General features: G+C 34.7%; 4 protein-coding genes across 7 annotated transcripts in view; all 4 read right to left on the minus strand.

The window, feature by feature from the left end:
• Positions 1–670: 670 nt before the first annotated feature.
• On the minus strand, positions 671–1,197 carry LOC112520847 (probable histone H2B.3). The gene has a single exon (XM_025129465.1). The coding sequence runs from the start codon at positions 1,164–1,166 to the stop codon at positions 759–761; it is 408 nt and encodes a 135-aa protein (XP_024985233.1). The 5' UTR covers positions 1,167–1,197; the 3' UTR covers positions 671–758.
• Positions 1,198–3,555: 2,358 nt separating this feature from the next.
• On the minus strand, positions 3,556–6,494 carry LOC112522989. 2 transcript variants are annotated; one of them, XM_025132387.1, is made up of 3 exons: positions 5,854–6,494; positions 4,381–4,828; positions 3,556–4,228 (listed from the first exon to the last, which is right to left on the minus strand). In XM_025132387.1, the coding sequence occupies exons 2-3, from the start codon at positions 4,753–4,755 to the stop codon at positions 3,791–3,793; spliced, it is 813 nt and encodes a 270-aa protein (XP_024988155.1). In that variant the 5' UTR covers positions 4,756–4,828; positions 5,854–6,494; the 3' UTR covers positions 3,556–3,790. The 2 variants fall into 2 exon arrangements, with proteins under 2 accessions (XP_024988155.1, XP_024988147.1); XM_025132379.1 differs by having other exon boundaries at positions 4,336–4,828; positions 5,854–6,493.
• Positions 6,495–10,539: 4,045 nt separating this feature from the next.
• Positions 10,540–20,452, minus strand: LOC112513985 (arginine biosynthesis bifunctional protein ArgJ, chloroplastic). Of its 3 annotated transcripts, none has more exons than XM_025120260.1 (18): positions 20,070–20,436; positions 17,840–17,965; positions 16,702–16,825; positions 15,929–16,002; positions 15,804–15,848; positions 15,549–15,599; positions 15,407–15,475; positions 15,281–15,339; positions 14,852–14,921; positions 13,952–14,032; positions 13,706–13,792; positions 12,718–12,840; positions 12,558–12,620; positions 12,287–12,364; positions 12,054–12,199; positions 11,665–11,735; positions 11,187–11,314; positions 10,540–11,100 (listed from the first exon to the last, which is right to left on the minus strand). In XM_025120260.1, exons 1-17 carry the CDS (start codon positions 20,130–20,132, stop codon positions 11,232–11,234), a joined length of 1,413 nt encoding a protein of 470 aa, XP_024976028.1. In that variant the 5' UTR covers positions 20,133–20,436; the 3' UTR covers positions 10,540–11,100; positions 11,187–11,231. The 3 variants fall into 3 exon arrangements, with proteins under 3 accessions (XP_024976028.1, XP_024976020.1, XP_024976011.1); XM_025120252.1 differs by having other exon boundaries at positions 11,096–11,314; positions 20,070–20,175; positions 20,398–20,452; XM_025120243.1 differs by having other exon boundaries at positions 11,096–11,314.
• A 1,766-nt stretch (positions 20,453–22,218) lies between these two features.
• The window catches only part of LOC112517467 (organelle RRM domain-containing protein 2, mitochondrial), a 2,598-nt gene continuing 1,815 nt past the window's right edge, over positions 22,219–23,001 (minus strand). Inside the window, exons 2-3 of the mRNA XM_025124910.1 lie at positions 22,839–22,907; positions 22,219–22,734 (exon numbers count right to left, since the gene is read on the minus strand). Of these exons, the coding sequence (XP_024980678.1) occupies positions 22,493–22,734; positions 22,839–22,907 (311 nt within the window). The 3' untranslated portion in view covers positions 22,219–22,492. The remainder of the gene's footprint in view (positions 22,735–22,838; positions 22,908–23,001) is intronic.

A 23,001-nucleotide genomic window follows, 5' to 3' on the forward strand; every position in this document is an offset into this window, starting at 1 on the left:
AATAACCATGAAACTCTATTCTATGCAACTCCCATTAACCTCCTTTCACAATGCATGATGTATCCATTAACCTCCGTTGGAGATCCCTAGGGTGTATGAAGAGAAAAGACGTGTACACAAAAAATGCAACAAGAAGAAATATAATTTATTTTATTTTATTAATATTTAAATATCACCCATTAATAACAACTAAACAACCCCACAGAAAATCCCCTCCCTCCCAACAGTTGCGTCAATGAATTAGGGTAAATGAGTTTTTGGCCTACAAAAATGAGAAAACCCCCTTCCTCTCAACAGTTATGTCAATGAATTAAAGGTTGTAGCATGTGAACTTTTGGCATCCCAATGGGCCAGGGATTCAAATCTCACTAAATCCGATGATAATGTATGAGTTTATTTATTATATATATATAAAAACTATACGCTAAAAAACAGTGACATCAATTGCAATGCCAAGGTTATAAATGTCTCAAAAGTTAAGGTGTCGCTTTAAACCCTAATCTCAAATCTGGATCTGGATCTGGATCGACCGTCGACGAGAAGAAATACCAATCGTATGAAGAACAGAATTCCAATTGAATTTTGGAATAGGGTAATCTATTTCAAAAATATCAAAGAAACATTGTAACCTGAAAGAGAATATAAATATCGATTATCAAAATGCAATCAAATTGTTTAAGAAAATCTAGATGTCTGGAAACAACACTCAGTAAATGATGCGAATCTCAAAATATCTCTCTATACCTAATTACATATAGCTAAGAACTGGTGAATTTTGTAACTGCTTTGGTACCTTCAGATACGGCGTGCTTCGACAACTCACCAGGCAACACGAGCCTAACAGCAGTCTGGATCTCGCGAGAAGTGATCGTCGGCTTCTTATTGTAACGAGCAAGACGAGACGATTCCTGAGCGAGCTTCTCGAAAATGTCGCTAATGAAACTATTCATGATCCCCATGGCTTTACTGGAGATACCGATATCAGGATGAACTTGCTTCAATACTTTGAACAGATAGATCTTGCAAGTCTCGACGCTCTTCTTCGATTTCTTTTTCTTCTTTTCTATGCTGGTACTCGAAATGCCTTCTTTAGGAAGCTTCTTCTCAGCCTTCAATGGCTTCTTATCCGCCGTCGATGGCTTCTTGTCTCCCTTCGTCGGCGCCATCTGCTGACATCGAGCGGAGAATTTGTGATAGAGACGAGAAGAGATTGAATAGACAGAGAGATTGGTTGGAGTCTGATGTATATAATGATGCCTGCTTGATTCCCATTGGTTGAGAAGTGCTCACTAGGATCGATGACTTGGCGACAATCAAATGTCCATGTAACATTACAGATCCAGTATTTACAGATCTAGTCCCTGTAATTATTATCAATTTGCTGATTTTCTCCACAGATATTTTTTATTTACAATTTAGCGTTTAAATTGCAACGATGTCCTATCAAAAGTTCTCAAGTCTAACACCGTTTATAATTTAGCGTTTAAATTGCAAAGATTTATGCTCGGAGTCACCGCATTTGAACCTCCATGACCGCATTTGAACCTCCATAGTCATAAGGGGATTTTTAATTCTTCTTGGATTTGAACATGAGACCTCTGGTACTTTTGACATTTTGAGTCAAACTCAAACCAATCAGGCACCACATTTTGTTTAATAATTTCATGGAAAGTATTTATTGTCAACACAAATATACATACACAAACAAGATTTGTAGGTTCATACATCGTTTGGTATTTTATAAACAGTGTCCAATACTTGTTAGGACCTTTCTATTCGAATATTTTGGTGTTATTTAACCTATCAGTTCCAAATTATTGCTTTCAACGGATCTGAAACTTTATTTTTCTCAATGAACCTAGCGAACCACTCCAATCACTTGTTTCATGGCATGTCAGTTTCGTGTAAATTTAAGTTTTTTAAAGAAAAATATTTTGAATTTTAAAGAAAATGACATTATTATTTTTATATTATAACTACAAACATTAAATATCTAACGTGTTCAAGAAAACAAACACATATGTCGTATTGTGTTTAAAACTACCATGTCTGATGTCTCATTTCACTTTATAACCATTCTCATATTTTATTTTAATTTATAGTCAATCCTTACAAAGAAAGCTTACACATATGCGTGATGATTTCATGATTTACAAATCAATACCTGCCATTTTAAATTGCAAGGACCCAATTTAAATGGTGTTTGAATGGTTGACAATTTTATGGTTTCTTTTGTCACCCCAACCTACATAAATGTAAATGTTAATCTTAACATAAATTTCTTGTGATAAATCAGATGACAAAATGTCTTAATATAAATGTTATTGGTTTTTCACATAGGTTATACTTATTTTTCAGTGACAAACATCTATCTAAAGTTTTTTTTTTTAATCATAGTACAATCCATGTAAAAAAAGGTGCATCACTAAATAATTAATATACAATTTTATTAAAAGATTTAACTTGGTGGTGACCTTTTATTGTATTAACTTGTCTGAATTATTGAAATATTTTAAGTCATGCATAATTATTACAATTACACTTTTTAATTAAATAAATAATAACTTTATCTTTAATTAATTTTACCATAAAAAATTTGGTTTTCCAATATTGAAAAAGACATAGCAAAACACTTAAGGTTGGACCGCGTTTACTTTGACCCGTGGAAGATGGGTCATGTGGAAACCAAAAATAACTGACAAGAACACTTATTTACATGACTTGGGGAAAACAACATCATAGACTTTGTTTCTTGATGTCTTTTATATTATGAGAAAGATAAGAACAGATCTCTATACTTAGATCAATTGTATTAAAGATCAACACTAATAAGATGCATCAAGATATACCGAATCAACCCGTCAGAAACACAATTCATAGGGTGGGCTGCGATTAAAAGTGATCAAATGTTTAAATCTTTTCTTACGTTTTTCATCTTAACTTTTATTCTCACACGATTCTTAGTCTCAATCCCAAATAATTGCTCAACACGGATCTAAAACTTTATTTTTCTTCGCACATTTTAATTTAAAGCATCATCTCAAATGAACCTAGCGAGCCAGTCCAACCACTTGCTTCATTGCACGACAGTTTCATGTAAACTTTTAAGTTTTTCAAAAAAAAAAATTCAATTTTAAAGAAAATGATATTATTATTTAAATATAATTTAACAAACATTAAATATCTAACCTGTTTTACCATAATGCAGACAAATAAACAAAACACCCCATAAAACAAAGATATATGTCGTATCATTTCTTTTGTGTCAATTATGGATATGCGGATCAGCTTGTACATAACTCGATTAATCCCGAGGGCCAAGAAATCCTTAGGACTCAAGCCAATAACCTTTGAAAAGAATCTCCAAAGACCCATGTCTGTCTTATTGCCAGTTGAGCTAACCGACAAGGGTATAATTAAAATAAAGTAAGTTACAGTGGATTTAAAGTAACATTATATATATATATATATATATATATATATATATTCAAAAGAACATGCAAACGACATCGTAATTTTTCAATCCCAAAAAGGGAACTCACAACGACCAAAGTCTTGAAAGCTCATAAAACAACCACCATTTGCCAAAGGAAAAAGAGATCCATGGCTTCGTACCATACTACCATTCTTGTATTCCATGGAGACAACCCCGTGGAATATCGAACACAATATCTACAAAAATTGAAGTAGGGAAGACTCATAGTAGCAATTTTCAACCAACAAAAAACTGCAATCTTATTATTTATTTACATATAAGGAATACGAACCAGGATTGCTGCCCAAAAGCCATCTAGGTAGCCTCCGCAACTGACGAAAGATGCAAGCTCGTTCCATGTCTCTTCAGAAAGCTACTTCCACAGAATTGCTCATGAAAACCGATCGAACTTGGCTCAGGCTCGTGCTCACGAAAATCAGCCACCTCCTCCTCTTCGTGCTCGGCCAACTTGTAACCCATGCTGGAAGAAGATCTTCCACCACGTTTTCGAACTTGCTTCTTGTCTTTACCTTTGCTCCCGCGTGATGATGATGATTTGCTGGCGTTCTTTTGCTTGTTTTTTGAATTCTTCTTGCTATGCCGAGAAGACTTGTTGTTTGTTACAACGTGCGACACTGAAGTAGGAATGGGATCGTACACATCTGGAGCCCACTTCACTGTCAGCTTTACAGGTGGAGCAGCTCCCCGTTTCTCGCGGCTGCCTTTCATGGCAGATACAGGCTTTAAATGGGTCTGTGAGAAAGTGCAAGTGGTTTGAGTGACAGAAAATCTAATAAACCGGCAGAAATGACAGATTTTGACTCGCAAATCTAATGATCATAGCAATAGCCAATACTTACAGGAACAGATTTGGAACAAAAGGCAGATGGACCAAGAGATTTAACCTTGTCATCGTATGTGGATACTTCACTAGCAACGACACCTGGAGGAGATAACAAGGTCTTACATGAACAAGGACATGTTGCACACTTGCAAAGATACTCTTCAGGAGTCTGAGTCGCTATTTTGCTTGGATGAGAATCATCACAAGCATCTTTGTTTTGAAACTCGGAATTTTTAAAAGGCAGTGAGGAGCCGGAATCCTCCTCTCTGTCATCTTGAATGTTCAGAAACTCGGTCACACCATTGCTGAGTTCATCCTCACATAGAGCTTTCGTGACTCTATGACTAGATTCAAGTGTGTGCATACACAACCCATAAAGATCTTTTACATCATCAGTAACTGGCAATACAATGTGAGAGCAAATGTCCATTGGCATCAACCAAGAGTTGCAATGGTTTGCAATAAATCGAGGATTCCACAATAACTTGATAACTGGGTGCACCAGTTAACTGTCCAAGAGGGTAAATGTTAGAAAACAAACGACACCAAAAAAATAATATTTTTTGTCAATCTAGTGGAACACAATAATTTGTCAAAGAGTAGCAATAATAAAAGGAAACAAGCATGACCATCAGTATCATTCGAAACAAAAGTGACATAACCATATCATAAAACATCAACTAGACATGAGCGCAAGAACTAGTAGACCTAGATGATGCAGCTCAACCAATGATGAAGCAATCCAGACTGATCACATCAGCAAGCCAATAAAACCAGTTGCCTCTAGTAACAGGCATCACATGGAGCTAAGGGTATTCAGTGGTCAAGTGCAGATTTTAGGTCAGGGTTGAAGGGAAAAAGAGCATACATAATAAAACTAAGTATATGGTTTATTTTCCCTTGCAAAGAATCTCCATATCATCAATAAAGCCAACATATATCTCTCTCTGCTTCATTTATAACCAGAATGCATAGCAACAAAAGCCAGGGGATGAGTCGTTTGCAAGTTTTTAGAAAAGATCTGGAAATCACACCAGAGGGAGAGCAACTATTGCCAATCCCCCAAACCCCTTAAGACCTTAACTCATCTTGGTCAATCACTACTAGATACCAGTGGTAAAAATTGCACTCATGACCTCTAGGTTATGATAAGAAAGTCCCAAAACTTGGATAATCCCAATAGGGAAAGATATTTTTGCTTATTATCCTACACATGCACAAAAGCTCTGCACCATGGATCATACTTAAATCTCAAAAGCAACATCATATCATATGCATTACAGACATCCATTAGACCTCAAAAAAATGAAATTTGCATTAACCAACAGCTTTGTTGCCGTTCGTCCTATAAAAAACACATATACTACCAATGAAAAACCAAATAAATCGTTTTCCCATCCAATATAATTATCAAGAAATGAAACATTTAAAGTTCTACACTACATATGATTCTTGAAATTTAGTGCAAAAATCCAGCGTATACATAAAAATACAAAAACAAAAGCAGGTCTACATGAGTAAAAAAAAATTGTACCTTTTACCCGTAAGTTAGATCTGGATAGACCAAACTTCTCCCACGAAGAAACGAATCCAAACAATCCCGTATGTCTTAAAGGCGGTTTTCACTTATCGATCGATCTCAGATTAAACAGATATAGCTAATAGACCGTATCAGAAACAGTAAGGCGATGTAGAAGAAAACACGGCAGATGTAGAAAGGACAACCCGAATAAAAATATTACAGATGCTAATGAGACGGAGAGAAACACAAAACTAGGCTGATTGTTAACTAAGATTACCACGACGATCACCTTTCATAAGGCGACGTTTGAGACGATGAGAACACGACCGACCACCATAGAAAGAGGTAACCAAAGGGCTAGTAATAAATTCGAGTGACAGCACCGAAGGCATTGTTCGATGCTCTTCAAACCCTAATTTCCAAAACGAAAAGAAAATCAACCACCAAACCCTAAACAAAAAACGATTGGATCGCAAAAAATCGATTTAGATCCGCAGAAGTACAGAAATTCAAACGGTGAAGTGACACATGATTTGATTGGTGGCAATAAAGGAGGCGATTACATGAATTTGAGGATGGAGAGTCGATGATCGGAATCGAAGGACATGGCTAGGAAATGGAGCTTTTAGTTTTAGGTAGAGAAAATTGTGCAATCAATGATATATTCAGCCGAATGGATAAACCAGAGACAGATTATTGGGCAAGAAAAAACTCGGTCAACGCCCTTCCGATTCCGACAATAGATTTCAAATGGGCCTTTGGGTCAAACTTTATATACCCGGTATATATGGGCCTATATCATTTGCAATTTGCATTCCACATATTTTCAAAATAAAAGTTTATTGGCTTAATCTGTAACATCAGTAATAAGTATTTTTAAGTATTTGGATAAACAATTTATATTGGTGTCAAGCCGGTAATAAGAAGTTTTTGAATAAGTTAAACTCTTCTGACTTATAATAAGTTAATAAGTGCTTTTGTAAACTAGTATAAGTTGTTTCAAATAAGCAATCCAAACACCCTCTAAATGTGTGTTTGGTTTCATTAAATGGTTTTAAGAGATTTGGATTTTATAAAATAATTTGGAATCTTTGGTATGTTTGTTTCGTAAGAATTGGAATGTAATTGAATTACATTCTTTATAACTAATTTATAAATAATTAAATTACTTTTTTATCGATTGATTAATATAAAACCAATGTTTTTAACATATTTTAAAACATTATTATATACAAATATTACGAAATTCTCCGAAATATTGATTACTTCCGTGGGATTCCAAATTCTATGTTTGTGGTGTTTCAATAAAATTCTAAGATTTCAAATCGAGAAAATCCTTCAAACTGAACAACGGATTGGAATAGAATTCAATTCCAAATCCTTTCAAATCAAATCCATCAAACCAAACAGGACCTCAAAGCATCTTCAAAGGATTCCTTAAAATGTAAATTTTGGGGATTTTTATTCAACAGATTTCCCAAGACAGTTGGGAGAAGTCTCCAAAACTGATTACTTATGAAAATAAATTATATTTTATTCTTCTTACTAATAAGAATCCTTAAAATTAAATGTATATGAAAGATAAATAATAATTTTTATGATTTTTTTAATGTTTTAGTAATATAATTCATATTGTAATTTCCAAAATGAAGAAGTTGTTGGAGATTAATATAATTTTTTTTTGGAGATTTTGATTTTTGATTCTATATTTTGGAGAATCTGTTGGAGATGCTTTTATATTATCTCAACTTAATACCGTAAACTGATCTAAGTCGCACGATCAGCCCTGTCTAGCTTAGGCCTACACTGCTTCACATAGGACTTACATATCGTGTTCCATGTATTGTTTTCTGTTTGACTCTGCTAAGCGACATTCAACTCGCACTGAATATCTTCCGATCTCATTGTCTCTACAACTAGGGTGGCATTTGGTTTCGTAAAATGTTAATAGAAGGAATGAAATCTTTCAAAAGCATTTGACTTTTATGGAATTTGACTGCACATTTGGTTGTAATGAATTGGAATGGAATTCGTTAAATGATTTGGAATTTTTCTGTTTGGTTGGTAGAATGTGGCTTCCGAAGTGGAATGTATGATAAATGACCAAAATACCCCTTTATAGTGGTGATGGTCAGTTGTGGTTCAGATTGGTAAAGGTGATGGTTAGTTTTCATTAGTTATATAAAATCGTAAAACGGAAAGATTAGTATTTTATATTCATGATTTAAAATACAAAATGTATTTTAGAATGTAAACGACATATTTCTCAAAACCACCATTTTCGTGATAGAGACCCTTTAAATCAAAACACACGCTTATACCCGACTAAATCCAATACTCACACGACCAAGAATAAGATTATAAAACATCAAAACGGAAAATATAACTTTAACCACGCTCTTTGCATAATTAAATCATATTTACCCTTGGAAAGGCGTAAAACATCATAAGATAACGAGACCTATTTACCATTTGTTATGACGGAACACATAAGTAAGCTACAAGTCAATGTTATACAAGCGTCACTTATGGATAATTAAGTCACCAAGTTCATCTCCTTAAGTCTTTACCTTGAGATCCTCAAAAAATTTAAGTTAAACTAATTCACTTAAAAATTACAGTATACGGTCATTGGTCGATGCCCGACTCCAAAAGTCCACACCATATCGTTTATTAAGACCCAATGCCTATTTCTAAGCTACAATCTGCTAAAAACTATATTATATTGGTCAGTGGTCGATGTCTAGCTCCAAGAGTCCACACCTTATTGCCTATAAAGACCCAATGTTTATTTCAAGCAACAACACGAAAATGACCTTCCTAACCAAAATCGACTCTTGCCTATGGATCCAGTTGCATTACAATCTAAATTTACACAACACAAATTGAATGACTAACACACCTAAAACGTATAATATCAAATATATATATATATATGCCATGACCGCGTATAATTCCAAAGGCTCGACATAAATCAAATAAACCAGACTAATGTCCCCAAACTTCTTTGAGTTAAAATCAAACCAAAAAGGTCTCATAAAATACTTGACTATTTTAATAAAGTCAATATAAACCGCATAAGCCAAAAAGACATACTTCGAATATTCATATGTTTATGACCAAAAAGGCTAATACGTTACTATCAAATTTTCACAAGTTGGATAAAGTCCCCAAAACATATTTGACCAAAACCAAGTTAACAAACATTTCGATTTATTCGACAACACTAATGAAATCACTCTTTAACTCAAAATACCCTTTTCAAGAGTTAAAATCATAATTTGTCTCAAATCATCCAAATTAAATCCTTTTTTTAATAAATTTTATTTTATGTCTCATAACACCCAATATATCATTCTAAACATTTTATAGGGATTTCATAACCCAAATTCCCCAAAAATGTAAATCTCATCAAATACTCTACGCACTTGATAAACATCAAGTAAACAATCTTTAAGACTTTAAAAATATACATTTTTGCATGTACAAAGCTTTGCAAAGCAACTTGAATTCACTTTGCTATATTTAGACAAAATTTAGGTTTTACCCCAATTTTGAGCTTCATTTGGTGAAGGCTTAGATCCAGAATCATCGATCATTAGAAACATTATCCAGGTTACAAATAAACCTAGAATACACCAAAATCAACCCCAAATCATATCCAAAATCAAAACCCTAGATGTTAGGGGTGCTCATAGGTTGGGTTGATCGGGTTAAACACATTTGAACAAACCAACCCAATACTTATGGTTTGGAAAAATCTTAACCTAACCCAACCCAAACCAAAACCCAACCCAACCCAACCCAACCCGTACGGGTTGGTCGGGTTGGTATATTAAAATATTCTTCTAACTTTGAATATGTTATTTCTCTACTCATAATTTTTTTTTATCATCAACCATTTGATACAACTTATCCATATTTCTTACGTGTATCACATTCAGTTAATTTTCTCAATTTACATATATATGTTCACAGTTACTAAACATATATATGAATGAGTTATATAGAGATATAAATAGAATGAAAATATGTATATGAAAAGCATACATGATAGTGTAATTGTCTAATGTATATATTAATAGAAATTCAACAATCATATTAAATCCAAGAAATAAAAGGATATCAGGTTCATCGGGTTGGGTTGGGTTCGAATAATAGTAACCCAATACCTACGGTTTGACAATTTTACAACTCGATTAGACATCGGGTTGTTTTTGGTTAAATTATTTTGTGTTGGATTGGGTTGGGTTGATCGAGTTAATCGAGTTTTTGAACACCCCTACTAGATGTACTATAAAATCCTCAAAACCCTAAAAGCATAACTTTTGAGTTTAGACCTTTTTGAACAAAATTTGACATTGAAAATTCTGACACCTTACAGAATGACAAATCAGGTTTTTAGGATTTGATGTGTTCAAAATTGTCCAACTTTTTGTAGAAAAAGAATCAACACATGGTTCATGACGTATCCTTTAGAAGGCAGAACGTGGTAGTCTGAGCCACTACATAATAAATCGGTGTTTTTGTAGAAAACCCATGTCTGAGTCCCACCAATGTCAATTTTTTAGTTCTCTAACTTAAACTTCGGTGTTTTTGTATGTTTTATAAAACTTATAGCTTCGACCTAAACATGGGTCCCTTGCTTGCAACACAAGAAACCAACCAACCAATCTATACTAATATTGTTAAATATTTCAACAAGTTTGTTTTTACAGTTAAATTGTACCACCACCCCACCGCCCAAAATACATTCCGGCTCTGCCTTCGGTTTGCCGAAATAATCCCTTCATGCTACACTATCTATCGATTATTATATCCTGATAGATAGACACGTCCACAATTCTCTAGCAAGTAAAGGATAGCAAATTTGTCTTACATAGACCATGTCTCAACAAGGTCCTGAACCAAGTTCTCCGGTAAAACCATGATCACTACGGACAGTTTCATCCATGATATGATTGGAAAACTTGCATAGGAATTATCTCGTCATGGTTCTTACAATAAATGAAAAAAAACAACTATCGGTTCTTGAGAGATTCACAAGATGGAATGGATTTGCATAGCTCGTTTCCCCCAATTCCATTATCATGTTGTGGATTCTCATGTAAATAAGATCCAGAAAATGGAATGGAATAGATGAATGAACCTTTGCAAGCACAGAGAAACCTTTGTGTAAGCCAAGGCCGATTTCAACTATAGCCCATAGGAATTGCTTTGTTTTCTCTCTTTTTGCAGAAGAGGCACCACTTAACCGAGCTTGAGTTTATCCAACCACCGAAATAATACAAATAAGATTACAAGAATAACAATAATCGTACAGAAAAGATCTTGCGAGTACATACCATGCATGTCTTCTTATCTTAGCTCATAAGGAAAGTGCAGATTATCTAGGTGGTGTACTCGGCATTAATCTTAACATAATCGTAACTTAAATCACATCCCCAAGCTAACCCTGTTCCTGGTCCATCCCCTGTTTCCGGCAAAAAGAATGAATTTGAATCAAAACAGGTCAATCTCATAAGAAGACAACCACGTCCATTTACCATTACGCCCTTATGTTATTATGTACAAAATTTTGGATTTCAGTAGTGTAAGGGAACATAAGGTTAAATTTTATGAAGATATTTAAGTATATAACCTTAAATGAGATTTTATTTAAATCCATGACCTTCGGATGAGCATAAAGCCATTTTTTCTTTAGCAGGCCAGGCGGTCATGTTACTAAGAAACTCGTTTAAGGTCAAATCCCTAAACGGCCCAATTTTATGAGGGTAATATGAATCTGTTTCAAGTTGTATGATGCTAAACAAGGAAACTTACCTATGGAAATTTCAATTTTGACGGTGCCATGGGTGTCACCAGCTTCCTTGAGATAATTACTAGCCGCAGACCTGGAACATTTGCAGATTCTTAGTATTTAAGAAGCGAATAACATGATTTTGTATGGGCACAGGTACTGTATGTATGTGTGTCTAGAGCGGTCATTTGGTTAAATGACTTTCTGTCCAGTTGTTTTTTTAAATCCATGACCTTCTGACAGGTTGAAAAGAAGAATACCACTTTGGTACACAAGAATGCCTATAAACTTTGTCAAACGGCCATGGATTTAAAAAGCACTTGTAAGGAGGTCATTTGGCTAAATAACTTGTGTCTTAGAGGAAGGAGCCACAACATGTTCAAGTGTATGATGAATCAAGGTTTGCTCCTACCTATCAAACGGAAGTGGTTGCCCTCCATCCATAAGCAGAATATCTCCAAGTGCTATTCTGAGTGCATTCGAGTCAAAAGGAATTCCTGCATATCCTGCAGCACAAGCTATGCGTCCCCAATTTGGATCCCTACCATAGATTGCAGCCTGATAAGACATAGAAATCGTTAGCCACATTAAACCTTTAGATATCATAAGAGTTCATAGCATACACAGATGTTAAATTTATAATGCCTTGGTAAGTGATGAAGATGCTACTGAACGTGCGATCTTTGCTGCTTCAGCTTCACTGCCCGCACCAGTTACAGTGACCTGCGCACAACTCGCCTCTATAAATACCCTCTTCGATAAAGAGTTTTAGCTACCATCAAAGTAACCAAATTTGTTGCCATATGATACACGTAGAATAGAGGGATCACAAAATTTTCCATATGCAAGATGTTCGCTTTGAACCGAATTGATCTGACTAAAAATAAACAGATTACGATCAATATATTATGCACACCTCCATGAGACACGTTGCCCCTTCTCCATCCCAGGCTATTGATTTAGCAAGCCCTTGCATTACCTGAGAAAGGTCAATAAAGAATTGTAAATGTAACTAATTGTCATGAATTATATGCGAATGAATGTCGGGTTTTAGTAAAATTGGCATTCATACATACTGCATCAAGGCACATTTGTAGTTGTGTTGCCTCAGAACTGTGCTGTGACGATATCCTGTTTGATCCAGATAGCCCACTAGCCAAAGCGATAATGGTATCATTGGTGCTGGTATCCCCGTCTACCTACAATAGTATAGGACTCAGTTTGGTTAAATGTCTCTAATATCTATCAGCAGTCATAAAAAAGAAGAACCTTGTGCAAGGGCAAACACAACAGAAACTGAAAACCAATACACATCCCGAAATGCCAGTTTGGATTTGTTAGAAGTTTGGTTTCGGTCAGTTTTAAAGAAACAGAAATTGGTGTTCCAGTTTTGGTGCTCCTAAAGCAAAACCAAACATAGCCAATGACACATGCACACATGTTTTTTAAATTAAAAGCCATCACTTCTTGCAAAGATTGAATATTTGTCTTAATTTTTAGCAGATTAATTTAGTTATCATTGATTTATATGAACCAAAGTAACTAACGATACAGAGCACTTAAAAGTCGAACATAAACTCGTTGCTAGAACAAAAATGTTGTAAAAATCTGAGAGTGTAAGTATAAACTCGTGTTAAATATGAGCGTGGTATAATAATCAGATTAAAAAATATGATGTATATCCAATATCCAAATACAATGTACAAATCTGTATGCACTTGATCTTCAATCTTGAAGGGTCAATTCTCTAAACCGCCTGAGAAACCAGAGCTACCAAGCCACCTTGGTTTCAGTCAGTTGGCAGTTTGTTTATGCAACAAACCAAGCATGGTAGTTCGGTCCTGTAAAATGAAAAGTTCATGCAAAACCGAACCATGTTCACTTCTAAATCAACGTTACCAATCTTTGTACTGATTATTAATGGCCAAAAGAGATAATCTTGGACTGAAATTTTGCCAAAAAAAAAAAAAAACCGCCCCATATATTTTGAGGCAGACAGAGCAATAAGAGAGTGTCACCAAACAGAAAAAGACAACCAAATTTATAGACCATGGTGCTACTCACAGTAATTTGGTTAAAACTTCGATTTACAGCAACCTGTACCATCTTTCGCCAGATATCAGTATCTACAAGAGCATCAGTGGTTATAACCTGGAAAATTAACAATTAGAAATGGGGTAAGAACGCACATTTTTTTCTAGTGTCTGTTTATACTCTGAGACTGTTGTCAGATTTTCAATTTAATAAAATTTCTTAGCAACACATTTTTTGGTATAGCAACATCACTTCATGAAATCAATAGTTACATACACCAAGAAGTGTTCCCATATTTGGATGGATCATTCCGGAGCCTTTTGCCATTCCCCCGATTCTTATGTGGGTGCCGCCAACCTGCAAGATACCATTAGAACAATATGAAAATTTGCTCTTGAACAGGTGAAGCCTTTTGGCAGCTTGGTTAAAGTTCTATTTTCTAATAGAAGTTTCTACCAGGTGGGTGTACAGCACTGATCAGTGTTTGCTTTTTGAATTCCAAGCTTTAAGACAATCAAACTCAAGATTACTATACATACCTACACACACACACATTAATGCACAAGAATAAACCCATCTGCCATACCTGCCCAAGCTCTCTAATTAGTAGAAACATATTATTAGATAAGAATTTAGTTATTGTGTTTCCCCATAGTTGAGAACAACTGATTATCTCAACAAAATGAACTTTGTGAAGAAATGGTTGCTTGTGTAGCGGAAAGATATATGTGTTGTTAGTTTAGTGGTTAGTACAACTTTAAATCTATATGTGTGTGTGTTATTATGGATCTAGATATAATGAACGCAAATTGTTAAAAAGAACTTATGTCTGGTTTACTTGTGCCATTTTCCTCTCATTGTGTGATCCCATCTCATTTCTCCTCGTAACAAACAAATGAAACCTATAATCACATATTAATTCTCCTATTATCATATAAAAAAGGCCCATAAAATGCAAATATTGAACTTCCTAAACAAATAAGACCTGTAGGATCAAATCAAGTTGATGCAAGAATTAATGCATACTAATAACTTGGCCATTAGTGATATACGATAGTGTACACATACCACAATCACCCTTTCATCCAATCTAGCCGTAAAAGGCTAAAAACAAACCCCATCTGAAATTAAAAGGATACAGTGAATGCATATACGCTATAACAAATCTATACGTACCTCAAACTCTACTGCCACGCTCTTGCTCACAAGATCGGTTGTTGTTATTGCCACAGCAGCAGAATCTGCTCTGCAAACCCATGGTTAGGTAAGTTTCTGATTCAAGTTCACTTTTATGCCCTTCCTAATCATTAGCAACTACGGTTTTGATCCACAAGTTTCCTTTATCTTGTCCTTATTGAGGGACATGTTAGATACTTGGCCCATAAGCAAACATTTTTATTAAATAATATGTCAAGTCAAAAGTTGCAAAAAATTTAGACAGAGGGAATAGTAGCTTTCAATCAAGATAATACTTTATACTTCTACCTAAGTACAAGGACCATCAGCATTTAATAGAACATATGAAGGAAAGAATAAGATGCATGAAAAAGATGAAATAGACAAAAGAAATTGCTTGAGTTGAGTGATATGAAATTAGCTCATTACCCCTTTATGCTTGATGAAAGTAAACTAATTAATTTAGGAAGTGAACTGAGAAGAGGCTCCTGCACATAACATAACAAATTAATCACACGCTAAAGAAACTCATAATAAATGATTTGCTATATTTACCTTCTTTATTCGTTGACCAATCACACCAGTTGATTCTATCAATATTTCATCTGGCCTCACTTGAAGTAACTGTAGAATCTTTCGAACCTCAGTATCCTTTTTTGTGAACAGAAATATCAGAAACGTAACAAGGTTCACATACCTTAGCAAGGGTATTTGAACAATCTATTACATCTTGGTAACCTGCATCCCCCTGGAAGTTATACAAAAGGTCTCTTAGGCAGTTCTCGATTAAAGTCCCTAGTTATCGATTAGTGGATTAATCAAAAATCACCATACAAGTTTGAAGATTCATTAACTGAATCAAACCGGAACGAACTAAGACCTTAAACCATTTCTACAGAACACATTTAGCAGACAACAAGAAATCAAATCCCATGTCTCGTATGGAAGTTACCGTGGCTGCATTTGCTTGACCAGCATTTATCAACACTGCACGAGCCTAAGAGGTTGCATGACTGAAGTCAGAAGAAATGTTCAAGAGACTTAGTAACCAAAAACATAGTACGAATGAAAACCCACCGTTGTAGAATTTTCTAACATACTTCTGCAATAAAGAACGGGTGCAGCTTTAACCACATTTTTAGTAAATGCCCCTGAAAGAAGTTTGACATAACGAAGTCAAAAGATGATATTACATAGGTTGATTACAGGGCCCCAAAGTTGTGAAAGGATCAAGGCGCACTTAGGCGCAATGGCATCTCGGGGCCTAGGCGCGAGGAGCAGTTGTAAGGCACAGGCCTCAGGAATGTGAGGCGCATCTTATCAATATATACACACACACACTCACACACACAGTTATACACAACAAGTCTCCAATGCAGCAACCAACACTACTTCGATAGAGGCAGAAGGGTTAAAGCATGAGCCGTGAAGGAGAAGTTTTAAGGTCTGGGTAATTATAGAGAAGGAGGCTTGAAGTTCTAAGAACTTAGTATTTAATATTAGGGTTTGACTTATGTCATCTATTTAATAACACGTTTTTTTTTTAAGAAATCTAGGAGATGAGAAGATGACAAAACTTATTAAATCTTAGGGTTTAACTAGGTATTTAGTAACTCTTTATGAGGCGCACCTAGGCCCACAAGGTGCCTCAGCCAAGGTGCAGTGTCTTAGTGAGCCTCGTGAATATGCTGAGCCTCAACTTGAGAAAAGCTCAAGACCTCGAGCCTTATGAGCCTCAGACCTTAGGCGCGCTTTTAACAACTATGCAGGGCCCATGCTTGCTACATTCTTATGTCTAATTGACCAAGCCTTTTTCAGTCATAAAAGGTAAACCTAGGTATGGAACGAACCTGCAGCTACGGCATCTACATCGCAAGTCACTAGTGCAAGATCAGGCTTCTGTCCTACGGCCCGTAATCCTCCATACATCCCTGCAGCTTTGAATCCCTCAGCAGCAGTAACCCCACCAGGAATCTTCACAATTAAGATCCTTTAGTCAAGATCATATCAATACAAAAGATTTAAAAGGTCAACATGTCTAAAGACATTATTTGAGGAGCATTTAAGCCTTGCAAAGTACTATCTTGCATAACAAAAGGTACCAATGAATGAATTAACTTCACTATGAATACAAAATACACCAAAATACATATTACACCAGCACAAACACCCCCCTTTGATTTATTTTTCTTCTAATTCCAGTACTCACACAGTCACGCTTCTATCAAATTTGAATTTCTGAATTTCTGATTTTTAGACATATTTATATGGTTAGAGCCTTCAACCTTCAGTTTCTAGCCTAATAATAAATACAAGTTATCTACTCCATAATATTAAAAATAAAAACAAAAATCCTCCACAAGAAGCATTTAAATAAGCCTCAACTGTCTATTAATGGTACATTATACAAGTATAATTATCAACACTGCACTTACATAAAGCACATGTTATCACTTAAAGTTAAATGGGTGTTACAACAAGCCTTCTTCCTGATGAAATGATTACATCACATATTCCCTCTCCTCTGCAGTCTTCCTACCATATACTTGGTGCTAGTCAATCACTATATGTTTCAGGAGACATATAATTGTTCCTATTGGCAACATATACTATGAAAAAAAAATTGGCCCCAATTTTGCTATAAGGTGCTACGAAAACACAATGTAAACCATTTCTATGCAACATTGAACACCAGAACAAAGTACCAAATACGAAACTAATTCATACACGAAAAGCACAGTAGGAACATTCAATTACATATTAATAGAAATGTTAAACAAAAAAATGGCCTATCTCAGCTATGTTTCTATGACATCACAAATCCAATGCAATCGCCTAAAATAATTAATAAACAAAGATATGAGGCATTGGTTTAATGCTTATCAAGGTAAAAAGTATCACAAACTCTTAATGGCTTTTTGAGACGAACAATCCCAACTTTTATGTGCTCTAGTTCCAAACATGCATAGAGAAACTGAACTCCATCACCTGCTTCCATGGTCCTTCAGGTAAAAATATTGGAGCTGCAGGGATGAAATTTGATGCGTCATTTGCAACTGCTGACATGGCATATACTCGAAAGTCCCTTTTTGGTGAAGCAAATGAACCCAATAGCTGCAAAAAGAAGCATAATAATATGTTCATATCATATCCAAGAGTTTTAGTATACATTGATAACTCACAGTAAAATTCTGTTCCCTGGTAAATTTGATCACACAAAGGCAGAGCAAAAGTTTTAGTATTTTGAAAGTTGTTTGATTTTACTAATTATTCATTACTTACAAAAGTTTTTCTATTCTTAACCAATTCCGAATTTATGCAGCATTGTTCAACGCCTTCAAAACCATAATGGCCGACACATAGTTGCAGCAAGCAAACGAGTGCAAATAAATGTGTTTTCTCCACACTTATGAATCTTTCAGGGATCCTGTTATAGGAAGGGGGTAGATAACAAATTCATACTCATACAGATTCTACTGAGACAATCTCCAATGTCCTTTTTGTTTCAAAATTGGAAGTGGTTATATTGAGAATCAATCAATTGCAAGAAAAATGTTATAAAATATCTGTAAAAGATAAGAGTTTGAATGAGAAAGAATCGAGAAATAAAAACATGTTTCGTTCTTAAAAGCCTATAAACACCATTTATTGTGTGGTACAAAGTTTTTGTTCCTGTAGCAGGGTATAATACTATTTAGTTTAGTAATTGATTATTGTTCTAGTTGCTCACTGTTTGTGACCTATTTTTCAACTTGATGGGAAGTCAGCTTTTCTTCTGAAAGCTTGAAAGAGCAGGTATTTGTTGACCAAAACCTGGTTATATTAAAACTGGGGATGAACATAAGATATACGAACTAAAGAAGGCTGACTAAAGCAAACACCTAGCAAGTGGTATAACCATATAGATGCTTATTTCTCTAAGAAGTTCAAAATGTCCCTAAGAACATGCTCTCCTTATTAAAACCGGTGATGGTGGAAAAGTCTTATTGTCTCTATGGATGTTGATGATCTAATCTTTACCCAGAATGATAGTGCTATGGTTGAGAATTTTCAGAAGTCTATGATGGTTGATTTTGATATTATTGATGCATCCTTTCCTCGGTGTTGAAATGAGGCAATTAGATGCCAGAATTTTTGTTTCTTATGTAGAAGAGATTTTAGATCGATTTCAAATGAGAAGTTCTAATCCTGTCACAATACTGGTTGCTTTCAAAAAATAATGAAAAAGATAATGTCGACAGCACACTCTTCAGGCAAACAGTAGGAACCTTAATGTAGCTAAGAACAACCAGGCTTGATACAACTCATATTGTGAGTCTTATTAGCAGGTTCGTCGAAAGTCCAAAGGAAGCTTCTCTCGGCTACAAAACAATCTTTTAGGTACTTAGAGACTAACAACTGATTATGGGCTTTTATAAAAAGGACGATTATTCTAATTTGTCTTGTTTTAAAGACAGTGACTATGCCGAAGATCCTAATGATAAGAAAGGCATATCCAGATATGAATCTATGTTCATGTGCAGTTCCATTATCATCAAGAAGCAGTCGATGATAACTACAAGTAGCCAAATTTTGGCAGCAACAATTGGTTTGGGATAATTCTGAAATTTGTTAAGGAGCACTTTGATTTATCGTGATAACACTTCAAACTATAAAATTTTATAAAAATCCTATTCTATATAAATGACCAAACATACTGATGTTGGATTTTATCTACTAAAAAACCACAAAAAAACAAGAGTAATCTTTAAGCTTTACCAATCTCGTGCACTTCAGAAGCAAGGATCATGTTGCTGATAGCAAGAATCAAGAGGGATTTGAGATTCCGCAAGAAAATGAAACTTTCTGTTTTCTCAAGAGGAAAAAGGGACCTGTGTTTCTTGGTTTAGCTTTTTCTCTTGATCACTAGCCTGTTTCCTGGTTTAACAAGTTCTGTAATCTACTTGGAGTCTGTAGGATGAAAAAATTAATTTTGATGTAAACAGATATCATCAATATCATTTCCTGGAGTTGTTTAATAAAAAAAATGACTTGTTCTCTACCCTTTTTCATAGTAGTTTCATCCTTGTTCTCTGATATCATTCTTGTTCCTATTTTCTGAGTCTTTTTTCTTCCTAACAAGCTTATGATGAAGATTCAACAACAAGGAAACGCATAAGACGAAACTATCGAATGCATAAACTTACGAAAATTGCGAGTGACTTGAATCAGGACTGACCTTTTGAGAATGGAATTCTGAGAAGCTAATTGACGCAAATTGAGGAGCAAAACACAGTGACATTGTTTCTTGGGGAAAAAAAACACTCCACAACTAATTGAATCTCCTGAGCGCAGATGCAAACAAAGATGAAATGGTTTAAGTTTGTATATCGGCGGAAAGGGAAGAAAGGTAAGTTAGGGTTTTGGAAAGGTTTAAATTAACGTTTTCTTGTTTTCTTTTGATCATAAAACGAAAAACAAGAAGAGGAAGCAGCAAAAAAAGGTTTAATGAAAGATTTTCAAGAAACCTCCTTTGGGTGGGATGAATGTGATCACTTGGGCTTTACCTTTGAAATCTTGATTGTTGGGAGTGTGAATTGTCAAGAAAGAACCCCATGAATGTTTTTATCTCTCTTGAAAGGATAGGGAAGAAATAGGCTAGGGTAGACAGCAAATTTTGATTTGATCTAGGGGTGTTTGGTTGGAGGTATCGACCAATAATTAATGGGAACGAAAATAAAAAAATTGTTTTTATAATATAATGGGTTCATTTTTGTAGAATCTCAAAATTTTATTTCTGGTTAAATTAGACGAATGAAAATTAATTCACATTTTCATTCTCTGTTATTTTTATTTTTTGTCATTTTCATTTTTATTCATCGGCATTAGCCAAATAGACCTTAAATGTTGAAAAGATTGAATATTTCAAATTACTATTTAATTTGATTTTGATAGAAGGATTCAAAATTAATATTTGATTTAGATTTGAATTCGATTAAAATTTTGATCATTTAATATAAAATATTAAGTAAAAATCAATTTTTCAGTTAATACTTTCCCAAATCAGAACTCTTATCTTATCTAGACCTCTTATTCTTGTTGGCGCTTATCCATAAATTTTAGTAAACAACCCAGTTGATCCGCGAATACTTGTTAAAATGAGTTGTAATGTTGGTTTTGATGGCAATTATCTTATTATTATTATTATAGTTATAATTTTGAGTTATAAACAACTTTTGAAATGCAAACAAGTATATTAATGCTAAACGAAGGGGATACAAAAAGAAAAGTCGAAGGATTTGTAAAGTGTAGAAGCAAAAGAACAGCAAGTCTAAAAAAGCCAAAAGGCATAAACGAACACTCAAAACCAAACCGAAGCACACACCACCCCTACACACTGAAAGACAACGCCCCAAGAGTAGAGCTTAGCTAGCCAAAAAGACAAATAACACACTAAGAAAGCACACTAGCGAACCCAAAAAAGACAAGCAACTTAAAGACGGCAACAAGTTAGGCTCCAACAACACAACATAAAGGAAGTTATCTAACAAATCGAATCTCAAACAACAACAACCAAGCGAATCTAAGGGATGCCCCATGCAAGAAACAACACCAAAACTACTGAACACAACATCCAAATATCGGATAGCACGAGCTAGTCATTAAACCCATACCTCCAAACTACTCTCTAACTATTAACTTTTAGTGTTTTGATATTATGTTTTTAGTCATGTTTATCTCATTTTTAACAGTCAAATTATTACTTTTAAATATTTAGTTCGGTGTTAGGTGTAAGAAAAAGTAAACATCAAATTATGTACTAGAATTATTTAGCTCTTTTACTTAATTTTTTTTTTTTTTTTTTAAGAATCATGATTTTTGTCACATGGCAGATTAAAAAAAATCTAAATACTACATTTCATCACACTTATCCTAATCTCATGTACGACATCGTGTGTGAATAGGAGTTAAAAGTGAAAAGTGTAAGAATGAATTTGAACCGTGTTGCAAGTTCGTTACTACAGATACGACTTTTGATCCCAAAATAAACCATGAATTGTGTTTTAGAAAAGAATGGATCCAATGTATCTCATTATTATGATCTAGTGATTCTTTTCAATTAAGATTGATCCAAGTATGAAGATCATTTCTTACCTTTCTCATCATAACTTTCATTGTAACCGAAACCCAACCCTCTTATATATATAATCACTTTTAAAATACACATTTATAATCCAATGTCAAAGTCAGATATAGGAGAAAAACTAAACCACGTTTTTTTAAGAAATAATTACTTTTTGGAACATATTTCAGCAAAGCTAGATATACAAACTTTTTAGTCATTCTTAGGTTTAAAAAGACCATGTATAAATAATAGCAAGGTATAACAAGATCTTCACCATTTTATTGAACAAACTTTCAAGCCAAAAGTTGTTCCAAACAGTAGCCCCTTAACCATGAATATCTATATAAAGTTACTGGATTAAAAGTCCATAAAATGTAACAAGCCTCATTCTGAATCCTACCACCAAACTTGAATAGAAAACGAGAAGAATGGACTCACAATAAACTTTATCAAGAATAAATAAGTTGTCTTCGAACATGATACGTCTAATATGACCTTTAAACAAACACATCAATCATATGGCATGGGGCGTTTTTCTAATTACCACACCAACCGATAGTCTTGTTTGTTTTGAAGCCAAATTCAGAAGACTGCTGTGATTCGGGCTGAGGAGGAGGTTTATACTCCTTTGGCTTTGCAGGATCTACGAAAATAACCCATCCATCTAAGAACTTTGCGTTCATTCCTTCACGGGCCTTCTCAGCTTCGTCTATTGATGCATATGTGACAAAAGCAAACCCCTTTGATCTTTGGGTGGCTCTATCCATGATGACCTTTGCTGAAAAGTTAAGAAATTTAGGACCATGGTGTTTTTCATCTCGTAAATTTTAGGAAACTATTTTGGGGAGGGGAATCATAGAAGGCAAAACACAATTTCTTTACCCTCAACAAGCTGGCCGAATGGGGTAAATGCTTCTCTAAGTTTTTCATCAGTTGTATTTCTGTTTAGGCCTGCACATAATGTTACCAAATGACATCAAGAAAGTTTCATCAAGCAATGTAACAAATAACAATCCAATGACAATGGCAATGCCAAGCCATGTTC

Source organism: Cynara cardunculus (assembly GCF_001531365.2).
Source record: "Cynara cardunculus var. scolymus isolate 2C chromosome LG 1, CcrdV1, whole genome shotgun sequence".
NCBI lineage: Eukaryota > Viridiplantae > Streptophyta > Magnoliopsida > Asterales > Asteraceae > Cynara > Cynara cardunculus.